This window comes from Ziziphus jujuba, chromosome 9, assembly GCF_031755915.1.
Source record: "Ziziphus jujuba cultivar Dongzao chromosome 9, ASM3175591v1".
Taxonomy (NCBI): Eukaryota; Viridiplantae; Streptophyta; class Magnoliopsida; order Rosales; family Rhamnaceae; genus Ziziphus; species Ziziphus jujuba.
This window is the reverse complement of record NC_083387.1, coordinates 10,183,133-10,204,093: the sequence shown is the minus strand read 5'-3', so window position 1 is coordinate 10,204,093 and position 20,961 is coordinate 10,183,133. Positions and strand designations below refer to the sequence as shown.

Below are 20,961 nucleotides of genomic sequence, written 5' to 3'. Positions count from 1 at the left end.
TGAAAAAAAAAAAAAAAAAAAAAAAAAAAAAAAAAAAAAAAAAAAACAACCTCTCTAACAGAGCAAGTGTTAAACTTCCAAAATATGATCCCTAAAGTCAAAAGAGCAAACATAAAACATAGTGAAATCAATCATAGATCATTCATCTTAAGTCATAAAACATAAGAAAACAATCTTCAATTAAGAAAAAAAATGTGATTTAAAAAATCCAAGTAAGAACCACCAAATTATTTCATATCCTAGCTACGGAATGCCTGATTAACGAACAATTTAACATTCTTGTTGAGCGAAGTTGACCTATATAACCTATTAAACTAAAATATTATTATTATTTTATTAACTTTTACATTGTAACATGCTAAAATATAAATTTATTTATTATTAATATTTTTTTTTTTTTAGTTAACTAAATAACTCGTTTGATTTGGATAATTGTCTCCATCTAATCGATCCCCCCCCCTTCTCTGCGTCATCGCTAGCGTTGCTTCTGCCTAACGCCATACCCTCCTCAATTTTCAGGTCCTTAGTATTTTATTTTGTTTTAATGATATCATTTATGTTTCCTATGCTGAGATGCCTCTTCAATCCCACTTCTTTATATATATATATATATATATATATATTTATATTTCTAGTAGTGATGATCGTATATGTATCAAGCTTAATCATATTTCAAATATTTGTTTGTTTTTTCTTTCTGTTTAACTTGTTGGTGTGTCTGATTTTTTTTTATAATATTATACACGGTCTTCTACAAGCGTAAATAAGTAGTTGCTGGGGGCATAGCAAAAAAAGAAAATAAGTAGTTGCTAAGTCTCGGATTTTTAGGCACATGATTTGCGTGTTGGTATTTATGGTATCTAGGCTGGCTAGTTAGGAGGAATCTTTTTTTGATAATTAAAAGCATTGCCGACTTGCCACAGACTCTAACCTAGGCAGAGGAAGGTAAAGAAACATGGCACTTGTCAGCTCGGCTGCAACCTAGGCCGCTAGTTAGGAGGAATCTTAGTTATTACTCTTGCTAGACTTGTTGCGGAAATTAATTAGAAATCTTAATAGTTTGCTACTAAACTGAGTAGTTTCTGTTATTATATTTAGTTTGATTATTAAAGAATATGTAGAAATAACCAAATCCAAATATCTAAGTAAAAATATCAGGAAAAGCTAACCGATGTATCGTTAATTCAAAGCCGAATATAACTTATATGTGCCCTTGGAGACAACCCAAATGACAATGACTGCTATGGTGGTTTGATTTTTGAGCTAAAAATCCCCTTCCCCTAGTTTGTCATATGTCAAATAATGTATATGTGTAACTTGTATAAGTGTTCGTAATCCATCAAGATAATACCATTCTCTTGACTCCGCAAGCAAAAGAAAAGTAAAAATAAAGAAGAAATGTTACCTGGAAAGTAAGCCTTCCCATTCAAAAGAAGGTACAAAACTTATATAAATATACATAATTTCTCTTGCTGACCATTTGCTTTAATTTCTCCTACATCATTTTTTTTTTTCATTTTTTTCTAAAGTAGTAGCAAGCAACAAAATATTAAAAAATCTTCTTCTTCTTCTTTTCCATTTTCATTCTTTTCCCTTTATGCCTCGGCCAATTTTTTTATTTTTTTTTCAATTATGTTGGTGGTTGAATTTGTTAGATTTCAGTTTATGTTTATCTCTTTTTCATCTTTTATTCCATTATTATTATTATTATTATCATTGTTTTTGCAAACAAATGGAGTTTAGGAATGAAATGCAGAGAGCTTACTGTTGCATTGCTCAAGCAAGCTGTCGATATCTTTTGCTTTGTATATACTCAAGAGTCAAAACACATTTGGTTGTGCTAAAAAATAATTTCACTAGATTTGTAATATAGTCTTGTTCTGCCACTTTCCGTGAACTTGTAATTGCAACTGAGTTACAAGTTAGTTGATATACCTTTTAGAAAAAGCATCTATGGAGTAAAATATGATTTGTGCATAGTTTAGGAGGTTATTGGATAAACTTCACTGTTTATATTTATGATTCATGCCATACTTTTCCCTTCGAGCTTAAATTTGAGATTTATTGTGGTTTTTAAGGTTGGTGCAGACTGGGAATCTTGTGCTCCTACTTCTATGGCATATTCTTCATTTTATTGTCAGCATATTCTACTTTGTGCTGGAAATAGCTCGTGTGGCTGAAAGCTATTTTATTTCTAGTGGCTTCTTGAGAAATACAAATACTTAAATTTGGCCAAGCTACTATTCCCGGTCATTATTATAGAAAGTGAAGAAGCATACCAAACTTTACAAGTTATTGAGCTTTTACAGTGGCGGGGAGCTATTGGTGTGAAGAGTGTGTGCCTGTATGATAAAGAAGGTAAGGAGCCTTGCTGAAACTGATTGACGGTGGACATATATCAACTATTGGTATTAACGATTTTTTGATGTGCATTGGGATCTTTTTACATATTATGTTTTCGACATCTGATGTCTAGGAGTGATGAAGAAATCAAAGCAAGCCATCTTGGAGAAATTGAACAATGCGGTGATATTTAAGGTGCTGCCAACATTATCACCAAATTATTGTTCATTACATGCAGGAATCTGGCGAGAATGATAAGCATGTTGATCACAACCATATGATGTTGGAATTTGCTTCATTCTCTGATGGAAAGGAAGCTGTGACTAAAGCAGCCAACTCACTTTTCCTGAAGCATTTGAAATTGAATAAGTTGGCTGGAGACCAGGAGCGGCAAATATTTACAGAACCTCACATGGCTGAGGCACTAAAAGCTATTGGTCTGTTCACTGTTAATGTGTCAATAATTTATATATTCGATACGCTAATTCGTATATTGCCTGTGATGTATTGATGTTCTTGTACCATTAGGTTGCAAAGGGGCAGGTCCTGACCTTCTATTAGTTTATGGACCTGCAAGATGCCATCTAGGTTTCCCCGTATGGAGGATTCGATATGCTGAGATTGTGTGAGTTTTCTTACATAATGGAAGATGAATTGGTTATATATCATTCTATGAACTTCCACTGGGTAAATATTTCAAAATGAAACAAAATACATTGAGGGGAAGTAAGAAAATATAGCGATTAATTCAACTAACTAGCTGCCCAAAGCTCAATGTTATACACTGTATATAGACATCTGCTTGACCAGATTTATTGTCTCTCTGTTCGTCACGAATTTGTGTTCCAGTTGACTCAAATATAGTATACTATTTTTCTTTTTCTTTTGTTGGTAATATACTCAAATATAGTATGCTCATCTGCATGTATCATCTTGCTCTAAGCCACATGGTATTAAGCCAATTAGGGGCAGTTCTTGTTACTTTTTCTCCTTTGAAAGAAACTTTTGGGTAGGTGGCCTTTACAGGGCCTAAGAGAAAAAAGAAATAAATAAATAATGGCACTGACAGGGGCATTTGGAATTTAGTTGATTTGCAGTTTTGGTTTCATAAAATACATAGACCAACCATTTGAGCTGTCTATATATGCAATCATTAGGTGTTTCTTAATGGAACTTGAAATCAACCTTGTTGCAATTTGCATGTAGATTGCAAATACTTCTCAAAGTTAATACTTCCAGATTGCAAATATTTTCTTCCTAGTTTCTTGTCTAATTTTGGTCAGCATATCAGAAAAGCTTTTGATTAATATCTATATCCTTTATTAGTGAGTGGTTATTATAATGTCTGAGAACCTTATCTCGTTTTGTCCTTCACTTCTTTGTTGCGCTAATGGTTCTCCATTTTTAGATTTGGGGATTCTAGTGTTCTCAACTTTGCCTTATGTCTGGTACATATTTTCTTTTCGTTGACTGAGTTGTGAACCTCCTTTTTCGTGTTGCAGACATATGGGACCATTAAAGTCGATGAGATATGGCTCCCTAATAAAAGCCATTTACAAGTTTGCCAGTGCCAAAACTATGGTAAGTGGTTTTCCTTGCTGATATGTAATTTCATTTCTAATATAGGAAAGTGAGCATTGATCATTTTCATTGTAAAACTATGTTTTTAGCCGCTTTTTTTGTTCTTTTTTTTTTTTTTTTAATGAGTACAATGGTGTTGGATGGCGAAGTGGAGAGGCATAATCTTCTCAACGCCCATATAATCCGGAGCGAAACCTGATCTTGAATGCTTCAGTGTGATCTGTAACACCCTGTCCCGAACAACATTGAAATTTTCTTCACGTTGACCGAGGTTGACGGGGCTTGACCGCCATTGACCGAAAGGGGTCAAAATTTGACTTTTTGATCCGGATGGAATTTCTCTTTGACCGGAGTATCGTTGCAAAGTATGCATCGATCCGAGTCTATAGACTAGTAGCACATCAAAAGCGGAGCTACAATTTGAAAGATATGAGCAAAACAAGTTGAGCTCCGAATTGTCCAAGGGGTGCCGGAGTTGACTTTTTGTTCGTGCAAAGTTGAGCTTTGACTCATGTACGGTTGTGAAGTACACGTTGATACGAGTTTATAGACTAGTGGCATGCTCGAAATGGATATGTGGTTTACAAGTTATGGATATGCAAAGTTTTTTTTTTAATACTATATTATTTTATATATATATATATATACATATATTTAATTTTTTTTTATCTTGTATTATGTTAAATTTCATATTCAACTGTAGTTGATAACGCTCTGTATACTATTTGGATGATTATTTATTTAATTATGCATTGGTTCCCTGTCATTTATTTGAAGTCCTGCAAACTTGTGGAAGTAAATTGTAGTAAGGTGGAAGGAATAAGGTGGTGTATATAGAAGTGTATTTTCAGTGCAGGAAAATTGTGGTAAGTCCAACCCTTAGGGGAGGTTCTGTCGGATTTTCCATTGGAGGGTCCGGTAAGGTTTCCCTGAGATCAGGATTTGTCCGGGGTTCTGATGAGGGATCTTGGACGGGTCCTGACAGTTGGTATCAGAGCTTTAGGTTCTAATATTCCTAAGGGACTGTGCATTGTTATGCGTCCCATCTGCATCTACTCTCTCGTTTTATCAGTCTCGAAGCATTGTTTCCTTGTCTCGAAGCAAATTTGTTGCCTGAGTATAAATAACTATAATCTTCGAAGGTATTTCCCGACAAGATACCTTGGGTATAACCATAGTAAAGGAAATCCTAAGGGAAGCACAAAATTCGAGGTATGTGATATACTTTGGAGGTATGAAGATGTATCTCACGCTTATTAAGCATTAACGGTGGATTGTTGTGAAGGAGGAAAGTTGAGAATTTGAATTAAAGGTGCTTAAATCGCCAATAAGTGGAGGCGGAAAGACAACAACTTTCTGTACAACTTCAATCCTTGCCTTTTCTTTGTGTAGGGGGTGGAAAGAACTCAAAAAGGAATTTCATGTTTAAAACACCGCTCACAGCGAGTAGATATGATGGCATTTGGATGATCGTCGTCACTCACCCTCGTGTCGATGGACAAGTGGAGCATAGAAAACTCATATTTGGAAGATATGCTAAGAGCGCATCGTGCAATTCGGAGGAAACTGGAATGAACAATTTCCGTTGATAGAAATTGCTCATAATAACAGCCATCAAGCAGTACCGAACCCCACAGTGTTGGAGTGAAGTGGGTGAGGAAAAGCACCATATAGCAACATGATGGTTGACTCCAAAAACCTACAAATTATCATGGAAAAGTTAAGAGTCGTTCGAGGAAGGTTGTGAGCTGCCTAAGTCATCAAAAGAGCTTCGTCGATGTGCGTAGAAAAGGATGTTGGATTCGAAGTTGGAGGTTAGATTTTCTTGAATTTGCCTCCCTGGAAGGCAGTCGTACACTTTGGTTAATGAAGGAAGCTAAGGTCGCGACATCTTGGTCACTACAAGGTTATCGAGGGAATTGGTTATGGCCTACAAGTTAGCAATTTTGAAAGAGGTAACATGGGTACGCAATGTATTTCACGTATCGTTACTACAAAAGAACATTGGAGATCTATCGCACGTGTTCGAGATTCCCGACATCGAGATGCAGGAAGACCTATTATGCGTGGAACACCCCCGTCCCAAATTATACCGGAATTTTTTTGCACGTTGATCGAGGTTGATCGTTGATTGAGTGGGTCAAAATTTTGACTTTTTGTTTTGGGTGGAATTTCACATTGACCGAGGCACCATTGCAAAGTACGTGTCATCTTGAGTTCATAGACTAGTATCACGTCAAAATCGAAGCTACCGTTTGAAAGTTATGAGCAAAACAAGTTGAGGTGCAAACTGTCCAAAGGGTGCCGGAGTTGACTTTTTGTTCATGCAAAGTTGAGCTTTGACTCATGCATGGTTGTGAAGTACTCATCGATACGAGTTCATAGATTAGCGGCACGTTCGATTTGGACATGTGGTTTGAAAGTTACGAACCTGTGAAGTTTTTCCGAGACAGCATTTACTATTCATGGATCTGTATGTGTGTGAATAGTGACACCACGTGTCACAAAAAGTGGACCCACCCTGAGTGCACAGTGGCACCCACGAGCATTTTGACTGGTTGAGAAGGGGAGGGAGGAGAAAGAAGGAGAAGGAGGAGAGAGAAAGAGGATAGAGAAAGAGAGAGAAAATGGGGAAGGATCGGCCAACCGTTGTTCACCCATTTCTAGCCACCAGAACAGTACACGCGCTTGACCACCATGACCCACCCATCAAAACTGGCCGGCCAGCCAAAAATCACGGCCAGATCGCCCGCGATGCGCCTGGATCGGGGTGTTTTCCGGCGAGCGGCCTGTTTCCTTCTCCGGTCGATTTCTCCCAAACCAGACCTCCGTTTGCCTCACTGCCTGTCCCGTTGAGTCACCCATTCTCCGATCTACCTTTCCACCAAAAATCACGACTAGTGGCCACCAAACGCGCTGCCGGTAGTGAGGGCTTCCTGTGACCACAGCGGCTCGTCGGGAAATCGATTTTCCGGCGAGTTTCCAGTTGCACCGTCCACCTTTTCCCACTAATTCCAACCCCCTGAACGCAGATCTGAGGTCAGTTTCCTCCAATTCATGGCGGTTTGTGAGAGCCGAGAACCTAAAGACCGGAACCTTCCCGGCGAGATTCCGGCCACCTTGGGTCCAATCTCTGGAAGGTAAGGGTCAATCCTTAATCCTCGTGTTGTAAGCTTCATTTTGATATATTATTTGCAAATTTTGGTTGTCGTTTGTATTTGCTTCCCTAGATACCAAATATTATCTATCCGAATAAAATATTAATTTATTTAATCCTGTGTAATATTGTTATTCTTGGAGCACGTGTGAGTCATAGAATTGATCCTATGGAGGATCTTGGCTAGATTGCGTGCTCGAGGTGAGTGACCCACCTTTAAAACTATTTTGGGGTAATTAATTATATTTATTTTGTGTTAATTTAATATTCATAAAATATGCTCATGTGGTGGAAATTATTTATAACTGTGGTAAATTGTATTATCAATTTTGGTGATTTCTTTTATATATATATATATATATATATATACTTATTGATGCTAAATGAAAGTTTGGTTTATTAAGAAATTCTTGATTATTATTATTATGATTTAATTGAATTTATTACGCATGAGTAAGGTGTTTTCATTTAATTAATTGTACTTGAATTTTAATATTATTTTTGGGCATGATTCGATTTTAAATATTTCAAGAAAAATATTGGTTTAAGTTTGGTGCTTTCAAATTATATAATTATGCCCTTGAAATATTATTTGATTGATTTTATGATTTGGGAAAAATTATTTGTATATTATTATTGATGGATTTATGTTGGAGATATTAAAGAAAAAAATGTGGGATGGTGAATTTGAAAAATGGTATGATTCCCACGGTGAGTTTTGGAAAAATTGTTATTTTTAAAAATAATATGGTTATTTGTTTTAGACGCACTTATACAGTACTGGTGTTCTGTACTGTGTATGTGGATGAGCGCACAAGTTGTAATGTCTCCCGTGAGTTTCCATCGGACCGAGGGCATGCAAGTTTGATATTGGCCATAAGCCGCCCCCCTCCATTGCTGGGTTGACGTTTTAAGCAGCGGCGCTGTCGGGATGTCGAAATAACCGTATGCAAGTTTCTCTCTTTAACCTCCCGCCGGATGGTGCTCGGGACGCTGGGTATCGTAGGGCATCACTGGTATATAGTGTGGTGCGTCAAATATTATTTTTCAGATATAAATTTCAAATCCTAAAGTTTTAAAGTCGTATTTGAATTAAATATATTTAACTTGTTTTATCACCTATTTCCAATTAGTATTTTCTAAAACGTATTTATTCATATTTTATGTCACTTATTTTAAATCAATGTTTTTAAAATGCATCTTGCCATATTTTTATTATATAGATTGATTGAACATTTCAAAATGAATTTTATAATATTTTTTTCCACTTATTTTACATGATCGTTTGTAATTATTTAAATTATATTTTTGACACTGTTTATTATAGTTTATTAAATCAAATTTTACGAATTACATATTGAATTTCACTTTTATATTATATTTCTTTAATGCAAGTATTTTAAATTATTTTATTGTATTTTATTCGTATTTGGATTATTTAATGATTTATTAAATTAATTATTCCTTGATTTTTGAGGTATAAAAGATTGGATTTTGCGAAAATGTTTTAAAAAGGAACCTTTCCAACGGAGTGAATGGTGAGGGTTTTGAGAGAAAATATTATTTTCAATTAATTATTAATTATTTACTTATTTATTCTTAGTTAATCAAGTGTACTATGATTATTATTACTATTATAATTGTATAGTAGATAGGGTCACTCACTGAGATGATTAGCATCTCATATTTTTAAATCCGTTCCCCTAGGTACAAGGATTGGTACACGTTCGTCCGGAGCGAGCTTGACCTTTGTTGTTGTCTTGTTTCTTTTCATTTATTTCTATTTGTAATATTTCTTTCCATCCTTTGTTGTATAACTTTTATATTTAATCGTATCATGGTAAAGCTCTGTATACTGTCTTGGATGTTTATTATTAATTATGCACTGATTTCTGTTATTCATTTGAAGTGTTACAAATTTGTGGAATTAAATTGTAGTAAGGTGGGAGGAATAATGTGGTGTATATAGAGGTGTGTTTTCAGTACAGGGAATTTGTTGTAAGTCCAACCCTTAGGGGAAATTCTGCTGGATTTTCCATTGGAGGGTCTGGTAGGGTTTTCCTGGGATCAGGGCTTATCTAGGGTTCCAGTGAGGGATCTTGGACAGGTCCGACAATGCATGGAGCAATTGGCACAGATCTTAGGTCCCAAGGAACGCATATTGGTCATAAGACTAATTCCCAAGTTACAGTCTTGTGACGGAATCACCCAGCCGAGAAAACGAAGTGGGAGCGGAGGCACGAATTCGTGACTTATGTGTTTCGGTGATGTATGAAATTTCGAGGATGAAATTTTTATAAGGGGGGAAGATTGTAGCACCCCGTCCTGAACAACATCGGAATTTTCTTCATGTTGACCAAGGTTGACGGGGCTTGACCGCCATTGACTGAGAGGGGTCAAAATTTGACTTTTTGATCCGGATGGAATTTCTCTTTGACCAGAGTATCGTTGCAAAGTATGCATCGACTCAAGTTCATAGACTAGTAGCACGTCGAAAACGGAGCTACAGTTTGAAAGATATGAGCAAAACAAATTGAGGTCCGAACTGTCCAAGGGGTGCCCGAGTTGACTTTTTATTCGTGTAAAGTTGAGCTTTGACTCATGCACGGTTGTGAAGTACTCGTTGATATGAGTTTATAGATTAGTGGCACGCCCGAAATGGATATGTGGTTTACAAGTTATGGATCTGCAAAGTTTTTTTTAATACTATATTATTTTATATATATATATATTTATTTATTTATTTTTATTTTCTTTTTCTTTTTTTTCCTTTTCCCCCATGTGGGAAAATGCCCCCACGAGCTTCTTCTTCCTTTCTTCTCCTTCTTCCTTCTTCTCCTTCTCTCTTCATTTCTCCTTCCCGTCAATCTCTCTTTCCCTGCTGCATCTCTTCCGGCCGCCACATGGCTACACGCACCAGATGGCGTGGTGGCCCAAGGCTGGATGAATCCGGGCACCGAGTCGCCGGCTGGTTGGCTAGTGGACGCGCTGGGGATCGGCGCCCAAAGCAGGCGGTCGGTGAGGTAGTGGTTGGCCGGTTTTTCGATGGCCACAGGTCCCGTGGTTGGTTCTTCCTCCTAGATTTCAACCCCCTAATTCCAAAAATAACCTCCATTTGCCCAAATTCCGAGTCGTTTGTGAGATAGAAGAGGAGGAAGTTCGGCCGAAACCTTTCGTCCACTTTCCGGCCACCTCCGGTCGAGTTGAGTCCAACGGAGATCAGTAACGTATTCCTTGTCTCGTTAGCTTTCCGTTGATACCTTATTTGCAAATTTTGGATACCGTTTGTGTTAGCTCCCCTGGGTATCGAATATTATTTATCCGAATAAAATATTAATTTATTTGATCCTGTGTAATATTGTTATTCTAGGAACACGTGTGATACGTAGAATTGATCCTATGGAGGATCTTGGTTGATTGCGTGCTCGAGGTGAGTGACCCACCTTCAAACTTAATTTTGGTTGTTTAATTATAAGTATTTTGTGATAATTTATTATTTGAAAATGTGATATTTCATGTGTTCATTGTTTAGTAAAATTATATTTGAAATTTTGATGGCACAATTTGAATAAATTGAAATGTATATGTGCATTAAAGCATATTTTGATTTTGATAAATTATAGAAATTCATTTTATGAAAATTTGATATTTAAAGAAATTATGATTTTAACATTTTTGATTTATTGTTGAAATTATTGTGAGTTTATTTCAAGTAATAAAAATGCATTTATATGGATTTATGAATTTTGGAATTTTTATGTGATTTAATTATATTTTGAATTTTGAGGAATTGAAGGAATATTTATTTTAAATTATTGTTAATTTCATTGATGAATTTGAAATTGATGGAATTTGTGCGATGGATTTATGATGATGATTTATAACGGAATTGTGGAAAATTTACGGGTTTAATTGGATGGAATAAACCCGGTGGTATTTATGAAATTTTGAGATTTGAAAATAAATATATTGATTTTATGATTTTTAGATGCACCATACATGTACTGGTGTTCTGTATACATAGATATGATTAGCGTGCAGGTGGATGTGGTTAGTGCACAGGTGGGTGTGAGTAGCGCACAGGTGATTTATGGGGTTTTCCTGTGGTTACCATCGGACGAGAGTAGGCCGCCCCTCCATGGCCGGGACGCCTGTTTGCAGCGGCGAGGTGGAACGCCACGCAACCGTATGCTGGTTTCTCTTTTTAACCTCCTGTCTAGCGGTGCTTAGGACGCTGGGTACCGTTGGTGCCACTAGTATATAGTGGGTGCATCAAATAGTTTTCACGACGTAATTTTAATCATAAAATATTTTAGAATTTTATTTAAATTAAAATGTTTTTAATAGTGTTTTATAAATTAAATTGTTTTGGTATTTTAAATTGAGTTCTATTGTTAATTATTTGGTTTTATTTTATTTATTTAAATATTCTTGGATAATTTTTGTTAATGTAAATTTTATTGTGTTTTCATATTAATTGGTTACAATACTTTATTCCCAATTTAATATTTGTCATTAGTCTTATTTTTATAATTATTTCTCACTAAAATTTTTGGATTATTAATTTATTGTCTTTTATTTGCAAATTATTAATTAAATATTTTTTGGATTTTTGGGGCATAAAATGTTGGGTTTTGCGAAAATATTTTTAAAAATGGAACTTTTCCAACTGAGTGAATGGTGAAGGTTTGGAGGGAAAATATTATTTTCAATTAATTATTATCTATTTATTTATTTATTCTCAATTAATCAAGTGTACTGTGATTATTATTACTATTATAATCATATATTAGATAGGGTCACTCACTGAGATGATTAGCATCTCACGTTTTTAAATTCCCTTCCCTTACGCCCAGGTTAGTCGACGTTGATCGTCCGGGAGCAAGCTCGACCTCTTGGTTCGTTGTCGAAAGTCCAACAGGCTTTTCGTTTCCTTTCTATCTTGTATTTTTTTTTTTAATCTTATATTGTATTAAATTTCATATTCAACTGTAGTTGATAACGCTCTGTATACTATCTGGACGATTATTTATTTAATTATGCACTGGTTCCCTGTCATTTATTTGAAATCCTGCAAACTTGTGGAAGTAAATTGTAGTAAGGTGGGAGGAATAAGGTGGTGTATATAGAAGTGTATTTTCAGTGTAGAAAAATTGTGGTAAGTCCAACCCTTAGGGGAGGTTCTGTAGGATTTTTCATTCGAGAGTCTGGTAGGGTTTCCCTGGGATTAGGATTTATCTGGGATTCCGATGAGGGATCTTGGATGGGTCCTGACAGATCCTTATTACCATGGGACATCGAAGGTTGAGTTTTCATATGATTATGAACATGCATGTCCCATCATGGACTCTTTGTGGTTGGACTCGATTTTGTCACTGAAGAACATAAATATGATTTCTACACTTGGACACAGACTCTTTCCCTTCGTCATTCTCAGTTCCAGGAGGTTGATTCATCTCTTTGTCATCTCCATACTGGGTTATGTAATTAGACTGCTCCTTGTCTTTGTCACCTCCACCTCTATAACCAGTTATGTAATTAGGCTGCTTTGATTCTTTGTCACGTCCATATTGAGTTACGTAATTGGGTTGCTTCATTTCTTTGTCACCTCTACCTCTATACCCAGTTATGTAATTAGGCTGCTCAGTCTCTTTGTCACTTCCATACTAAGTTATGTGATTAGGTTGCTTCATCTCTTTGGCACCTCCGCCTCTATTATACCCAGTTATGTAGTTAGGCTGCTCTGACTCTTTGTCACTTCCATACTGAGTTATATAATTAGGCTGCTTCGTCTCTTTGTCACCTCCATATTATGTAATTAGTCTTGTTGGTATCTTTATCATCTCCAATGTACGCAGTTATGTAGGGCTGGTTCATCTCTTTGTGGTCTGTAATATATCCAGTTATGTAAATTGCTTTGTCTCTTCGTCGTCTGCATTATTAATATAGTTGGTTATGTATGGCTGTTTCGTGTCTTGGGAATCTCCATGCCCAGTTTGTAAGTATGCTGATTCGTCTCTTTGGCGTCGATATATCCAGTTATGTAGGGTTCAGTTCTCTTGAGTTGCTTAACTACATCCCTCACTCCATTGGTACAGCCAGGCCTAGCTTAAGGCATAGGCCACTAAGGCATATGCCTAGGGCCCCCATATTATTGGGGCCCCAAAAAAATATTTTTCCTATAAATTACATATATATATGTATACACATATATATATTAAATAAAAGATAAATTAATATATATATATATATATATTAAATAAAAGATAATTACTAATTTATTTTGGAAACATAAGAAGTTGGCTTTGTTAAAATTTTAAATTATTTTTAATTGATAATTTATTGTTAGTTATCTTTGATTATTTTTATCTTTCAAAAAGAACACTATTCAAGTCTAATTAAAACTTTTTTGTATTCTATTTTTATAATTAATTAGATTGTAACAGTAAAAAAAGATAATAACATATATTAAATACTCTTCTTGTTTATGTAGTTTTTTTTCTTGCTCACTTCCTTTCTTCTCTTCCCATTTGCTCATCTTTCATATTTGTTTAGTTTTTAATACTCAACCTACATAATTTGTAATTCTAACCTGGAGGGCCCCAAAATATAAGGTAAGCTCGTTGATTTTTATTTATTTTAATGAATTTTCAATCATTGTCCTAATATTTGTGTATATATATATATATATATTATTTTATTTGAATTCATGGTATAGTTATTCGTTCATAAATATATATATATATATATTTGATTTTGCTGAAAATAAAACTAATTAGGTGAGACTTATAGCTGAAGAATCTTTTAAATTAATTAGTTCAACTATGTAGTTGATTGTGCCATTTCTTCACTTCAAAATATTTTTGAATTCAAAATTGCTTGGTGATGATTTTCTAAAAGAAAAATGTTTAAATCTTGAAAACTTTTTAAAACATGACGTGCTATGTCATATTGATGGTTTAGATTTATTTTCAGAATGAAAAGTTTTAAAAGAAATAATAAATCCTGAATTAAAAATGGCACTTTAGATACTAAACCATGTAAAAAAATTAAATTATTTTCCTAATGCACGGATAACTTATAAAATACTACTCTTATTTGTACTCAATAATGTTTCAAAAAAGATTAAATAAGTTAGCAGCTTTATCAATTAAAAAAGATTTATTATTGAAGCTTAAATATAAAAATTTAATTAATAACTTTATATTTCAGAATGTAAGAAAATTAAATTTTAATAAAAAATTATTTTTAAAAATTAATATTTAAAAAAAAATTAGGGCCTAAGTATTTTTTTTTTGCCTAGAGCCTAAAAACTGGTTGAGACGGTCCTGGGTACAGCCACACTGCATTTACCACAGACTACAGCTCATAACTTAACAATCTACTTGCAAAAAGAGGACAAATAATAATAATAAGAAATTGCAAATTACGAGTCTGTCTTTCTAATAATTAGACCACTTCTTTCTCTCTCCCTCTCTATATATAAATATATGTTAATTTGAATACACTGCATTTATATGATGATATGGTCTTGCCACTTATGTAAGAGAAATAGAGAAATTAAAGAAAGACAAAGATGAATAAGTCTATGAAAAAGGACTCTTAGGTCCCTGCATAAAAAAGTTTAGAAACTCTAAGAAAATTCCCCGTGATCCAATTTTTGTAGATAATGATTTCCAATTTAAATCTTCACAAGAATTTTGTGATTCTAAAATTTCCAAAATTTTTATATATAAATAATTTTTTTTTCTTGGAAGACATATATGGTGGCATGCCGATAAGGACTAGGAGTTTCTACTTCACCGTATATATTCTCATTTTTTTTAATATAACTTTTTTTGGGTCTGTCATTTATAAATATATATATATATATATGCATGGTATGATTAACTAAAATTTTGACATCTGATGTGCTATTTTATTAATATTTAATAAATTAATAATGACCTACGATTATAGGAGATTAAACCAATAATAATATCAACTTTACCAAAAGTTTTGTTAATAAATTTATTGAGTTTAGAATTAAAGCATTTTTTTTTTTTTTGGGACAGAATTAAAGCATGTTGGACAGTACTTTTTAAACTTTCAAAACAAATAAATAAAAAAGCATCTTTTTGATTAAAAAAAAAGCACTACAGGTGCTTCCAAAAAAAAAGCATGAAGGTTTGTAATTTTCAGAAAAATTTCTAATACTTCTGGAGTAATGTACGGCAGGGTACCCCTTCAAATGATTTGAAGTTGCGTGGATTATTTTTCCACATCAAATAACAGCCTATGCTCTCCGATAACAAGTTATCTCTTTACCAAACACGGTTCCCTTATCTCTCTCTCTCTCTCTCTCCCCCCAAATCCTGCAATCAATTTTCTCTATCGCGCCTATTTCTTTTATACCCCAAATCAAAAATAAGAAATACACAGCCAAGAGGATCTCAATACGCTCTTTTCTCTCTTCAAAAAAATTAAAAAAAAGTCAGAGACCAAACGTCCTTTAATAATAGTAAGGTAGAAGTCTTATGAATGAAAATCTTTTTTTTTTCTTTTTTTTTTTTTTGCCTGAACGTTAACCCAAAATGTAAAAATAATGAAAGTTGAAAAATCTCAAAAACTAATCAGCATTAGATTTTTGTTTAAATAATTCAAAAATTGAATTCCCTTTTAAGAAAATACAGTGAAAATCCTCAGAGATCACATATGGAAAACACGTGTAATGAATGGATGGTTCATGCTCCACTATTTTGTGGAAGAAAAAGCGCTAAGTCTTGGCCCCTTTTGTAAATGAGTTTTTTTGAAAAATAACCACCATACAAATCAAGATTTGAAAAATAGTAAAAAAAATTAAAAAAAAGCTACCCAACTTGTGACAAAAAAGCCCTTAACTAAATTGAAAATTACGAAATATATCTTATCCTTTCCTTTTTCCTCTAAACACCCATTCACCTTTTGAAAAAAAAAAATTCTCTAATAGTCCGCTCGTTCTCCTTGGCATCTCATCTCCTCTCACTCTCTTTTTCTTGTATTTTCTCGCTTCTAAAGATAAACTTAGATAAAAAATTTCTTTTTTTTTCTTGTATTTTCACATGAAACATTATATTAATGTGCCCACCTTGTATTTGCTTAGTTTTGTATTTTTTAACATTTTTTTAATATGGTTATGTAATAAATTAGTTTATGAGCTATTATATTTAAGTTTAAAGATATTTAGGTGACAAATGGTATGAAATATGAGAAAAATTGTTTAGAACTGAAAAATCGTGAAAAATAGTAAAACAGAGAAAAATTGGCGAAAAAGATAAACTTCCATCATTTTCCACCAGTTTGTCAATTTTCTGCTAGTTTTTCGCTAATTTTACGCTAGTTTCCAGCTAGTAGGAAAACATTATATTTGGCCAAAAAAAACAGTATCGGTTTTTTTGAGATAGTTAATATGTTTGTTTAGTATTATTCATATTTTTATATTTTTATTAATTTAGTTTAATGTTATTCATTTAATTTTGTAGTAAAATGAAAGATGATGATATTGTAATTGTGATTTTATATGATGGAACATTGGTACAAAATGATGGTGGTCATTGAGAGTATCAAAATGGTAGAAATATAATGGTTTCCGTCAGCAAAAGATGCACAAAATCAGAGTTAGAGGATGAGATTGTTAATTCTATTGAGATAAACCGAAATGAATACTTTTTGTATCATGGATATATATTCTACTCGATAGTAATGTTTTTTCATGTTTTGATAATGGTGGAGTACGTATATAGAAACTTTAGTTTAATAATTTTTCTTTTCTATTTTTTTTTTTTAATCCATGACATATTTTATCTCCACTCTCATTTTCATTTTTTTACTCCAATATTAATTTATTCTTCTATTGGAAATGATTTTTCGACTGGAGCAAATCGAATTCCGACAGGAGAAAGTTGTTTCCGATAGACGAAATTTGATTTTCGACTGGAGGAAATTTTTTTCAGACAAGCGAAAAATTTTCCAGACTCTGGTACCGATCTGCACCTAAGGGGATTGTGCAAAAATGAATCCTAATAAAAATTCCACTTTTTCAAGAAAGTAAATTAGTTATCTTTACATAAAAACCCATCATTATCTTTGTTAAATGAATATCGAAACCCATCATCATAATTGATATAGAGCTATATAATACATTCTTACAAAATTTAGCAAAAATGTAACTTATACACATCAAATTTAGCAACGCATATGGGCCAATAAATATAAGAAGCTGATAATTTATAAGCTTAACCAGTTAATATACTCAACAAAAATTGCATACACTTAATGATAATAAGAAATATTAGATTGGCATATAGCAACATGAAAAATGTTCAAAAAATTCAGCCCCATACAATATAATAACAAATAAATTGTACAAAAGTTGCAACTCTAACCAGTCTTATCCACTGGCTCTGACATTTCAAAGTAAAACTATGAGCCACACTGTTTTTCAGGCCATTGCCACCCTCGCCCTTTCCCTTTCCTCTCCCAATTTCCGCAAATGACGAACAAATTCTTCAAAACCCAAGCCCTCAAAATATAATAATAATAATAATAATAAACAATTTAAAATAGTAATAATAATTAATATATAAAAAATTGAATTTGGATAAATAGAGCAATTTCAAATCTTCATACCACCATCATCGGAACTTACCTTTTCCCTCCCAGTTCCTATAGTTTTAAGTGTTGTTTTGTAAAAATCCTGCCACATTCAGCAAAACCATACCCAAAAAAAATAAAAAATATCCGCATTTAGCAAGCTGAAATAGGGAAGAAGAGAGATACTTGAAGATCAAGTACTAACATCCTTCCAATAAGGAATAAAGCAACAAAAGCATCTCATTCTCTAAAAACCCAAATAAATTAACTAACTATATTATAATTTTATTAACCAAAACAATTTTGTTTTTGACATCAAGGAAACTTTAAACAAAATAAATGGAAAATAAAAATCCCTCTAAAGTTGCCAACACTGAGAAAAAAATCATACAGCCAAAAAATGTCTCTTTTAATTTGAAAAATTAAAAGAGAGAGAGAGAGAGAGAGAGAGAGAGAGAGAGAGAAGGAGGTGGAAAGGAGAGATGAGTCTGAGAGTGAGTTACAAATTCAGCGGCACAGTTTTGAAAGGAAAGTAGAAAAAAAATATTTTGTTAATGGATATTTTGGTCTGAATATGTAAAAATGTGGTTATTTTTTAAAAAATAAAATTTTTTGTTATTTTTCAATTGTTGATTTATACTGTGGTCATTTTTCCAAAAAAAACCCTTTGTAAATTATGAGATGTGGTGGTTCCTCATCTGTTTATGGAAGAGAAAGAGAGAGAGAGAGAGAGAGAGAGCAAGTCATAGCCCCTTTTGCAAATTATGAGAGGTGGCAATTTTAGATCTTGTTGATGGTTTTCTATTGTAGAAGAAAAATGATTTGTGTGAGGATTCTGACTTTTCGTTACAGTAGAGAGTGAAAGTGAGAGCTGTGATCTAGCAATGTTTGGAAGAGAAAGGAGCTGATATTGAAGAAAACAACCTGTTATCTGATGTGGAAAAATAATCCACGAGGCTTCAAATCATTTGAAAGTGATGTGATTCCGCCCGAACCTGCACAACCGACAATCCACTGGGTTGCTGACTCGATATGGATGAAGACCGGGCCGATCACAAGGGTCAAACTTTCCACCTTTATCCAGGAGATAATTCATTCTCAAGAGGGCTTGTCCATACTCGAAGATCCAAGACATGTTTTGAGAGTACAAGTGGTGCAAGTCGATACGGGCTCGGGTCGAGGTTTTGGTACATTTTGAAGTTCGGGAAGCATGAAATGGTTCCAATGTTTCATGGATTCAATACATATGTATAAGAGGACATGGAATCAAGTCAAAGAAGCTTCAAAGTCATCCAAAAAGGGGCTGCATGGACAGTTAGTAAATTTGGCCCCTTTTTGCTGTAATTTGTACTGGCTTTACTGTATTGTGCTGAGTTGGCTTTTTCTTTTTCTTTCAAGCAAGAGTAACATGTGGGACTTCATAATAAGCTTATTTGGCATCCTAAAAAGCTTATAGAAGCTGATTTGAAGCTCAAAGTGGTCAAAGATTGGTCAAAGTCAACTTAGTCAAAAAGCTAATATTTTAGTTTCCTAATTTGATTCTACTTTTTGTTTTAGGAAATTTACATTACTTTTTGGTTTTTATTTATCTATTTACTGGAGAAATAAGTTTTGAAAAGTTATTATTTTATTATTTTCATTGTAGATTAATTAATTTCTAATTCAAAATAAAGGAATTAATTAATCCAAATTAGATTAGGAAATGAGTTAGAATTTCGACTACCATAGGAAACCACTTTGTATGGCCGGTTTTTCCTTTGTTTTCAATAAGAATTAAGCTTGGGTTTAGAAGCAGGTCGTCCTAGGTTTGTATTCAAATGATATGAATCTAGGACGATCTGCTCCTAAACCCATATTATATTAGCCCGGATCTAATTATGTTCAAGTTCTAATGGTCACCTTGACCCCTAACCAACCTGTGATTAGAAACCTTGGTATATAATGAAGACGCCACAATAGGTGATGGATGTCCTATTGATAAGTCAAACTAAAACACTCATTCACTAATGGTGTTTTAGGTGTTCAAAGAGAACAAAGAGAATTCACTCTCACAATTAATTTTCTGTATGAATAATGTAATGATTATTATTGATAAAACAAGCCTTTAAATAGGCTGAAAAAGTCTCAAAATAAACCCTAGAATACATAAGGAAAACCGGCCATACAATAACCTTTCCTAAAGTGGCCAAATTTCCTACTTTCCTAAATCTAAATTCTAATTAATTAATTCCTTTATTTTGGATTAGGAAATAATTAATTTACAATGAAAATAATAAAATAAGAACTTTCCTAAACTTATTTTTCCAAAAAATAAATAAATAAAAACAAAAAAGTAATGGTAATTTCCTAAAACAAAAAGTAGAATCAAATTAGGAAACTAAAATACTAGCTTTTTGACTAAGTTGACTTTGAACAATCTTTGACCAATTTGAGCTCCAAATCAGCTTCATGCTTTGTAGGATGCCAAATAATCTGACCATGAAGTCCCACACATTTCCCTTGCTTGGAAGAAAGAGAAAAATCCAACTTAGCAAAACACAGTAAAGCCAGAACAAAATACAGTAAAAACAGGCCAAATTTGAAGCTGGCTTGACTTGATTCCATATCTTCTTAGACATATGTATTGAATTCATAAAGAGTTGGAATCATTTCATGCTGCTCGGTGTCCATATTTGCACCAAAATCTCTACTTGGGTCCGTATCGGCTTCCATGACTTGGATGCTTAGAATAGGCTTTGTATCTTCTAGTATGGACAAGATCTGTTGAGAATTGATTACCCCTGTATAAATGCTCCCATTTTTTCCTTAAATCTCTTAATTTGAGCTCTTGTGATTGGTCCAGTCTTTATCCGTGTCGGGTAAGCACCCTAGCGGGTTATCGGTTGAGTGGGCTCAGGCGGAATCACATCATTCCCCTCCTCTTGAAAAGGATTTGTCCTCAAATCTAGATCATCACCTGCAGCAAAAGGGAATAAATCAGCAACATTAAATACAGCACTCATGTTATACTCACTTAGTAAATCAAGCTTGTAGGCATTCTTATTATTCGGCTCCAAAACTTGAAAAGATCCGTCCACATGAAGCATAGGCTTTGACTGTTTTTTTTTGTTCGGGGAACCTCTCCTTTCTTGAGTGCAACAAAACCAAATATCCTTGGTCAAACACTATCACAACAAATACTAGAAATACAAATTCATCACACTTTTTAATAGTAGCAAATAATATCTCCCAAATTCTCAAATTTCCACTAAGTAAAGCTTTTATGCAGA

General features: G+C 33.7%; 1 protein-coding gene across 1 annotated transcript; it reads left to right on the top strand.

Annotated features, from left to right (window-relative positions):
* Positions 1-1,905: 1,905 nt before the first annotated feature.
* LOC107426819 (uncharacterized) lies at positions 1,906-4,542 on the top strand. The gene is made up of 4 exons (XM_048481630.2): positions 1,906-2,358; positions 2,477-2,780; positions 2,872-2,968; positions 3,846-4,542. Exons 2-4 carry the CDS (start codon positions 2,576-2,578, stop codon positions 3,943-3,945), a joined length of 402 nt encoding a protein of 133 aa, XP_048337587.1. The 5' UTR covers positions 1,906-2,358; positions 2,477-2,575; the 3' UTR covers positions 3,946-4,542.
* Positions 4,543-20,961: the final 16,419 nt, after the last annotated feature.

Coding starts and splice junctions, on each gene's coding strand:
- LOC107426819 (XM_048481630.2), top strand. CDS start 2,576: ATGCAGGAATCTGGCGAGAATGATAAGCATGTTGATCACAACCATATG. Junction 2,781..2,871: donor TGAGGCACTAAAAGCTATTG/GTCTGTTCACTG, acceptor TTGTACCATTAG/GTTGCAAAGGGGCAGGTCCT. Junction 2,969..3,845: donor ATTCGATATGCTGAGATTGT/GTGAGTTTTCTT, acceptor TTCGTGTTGCAG/ACATATGGGACCATTAAAGT.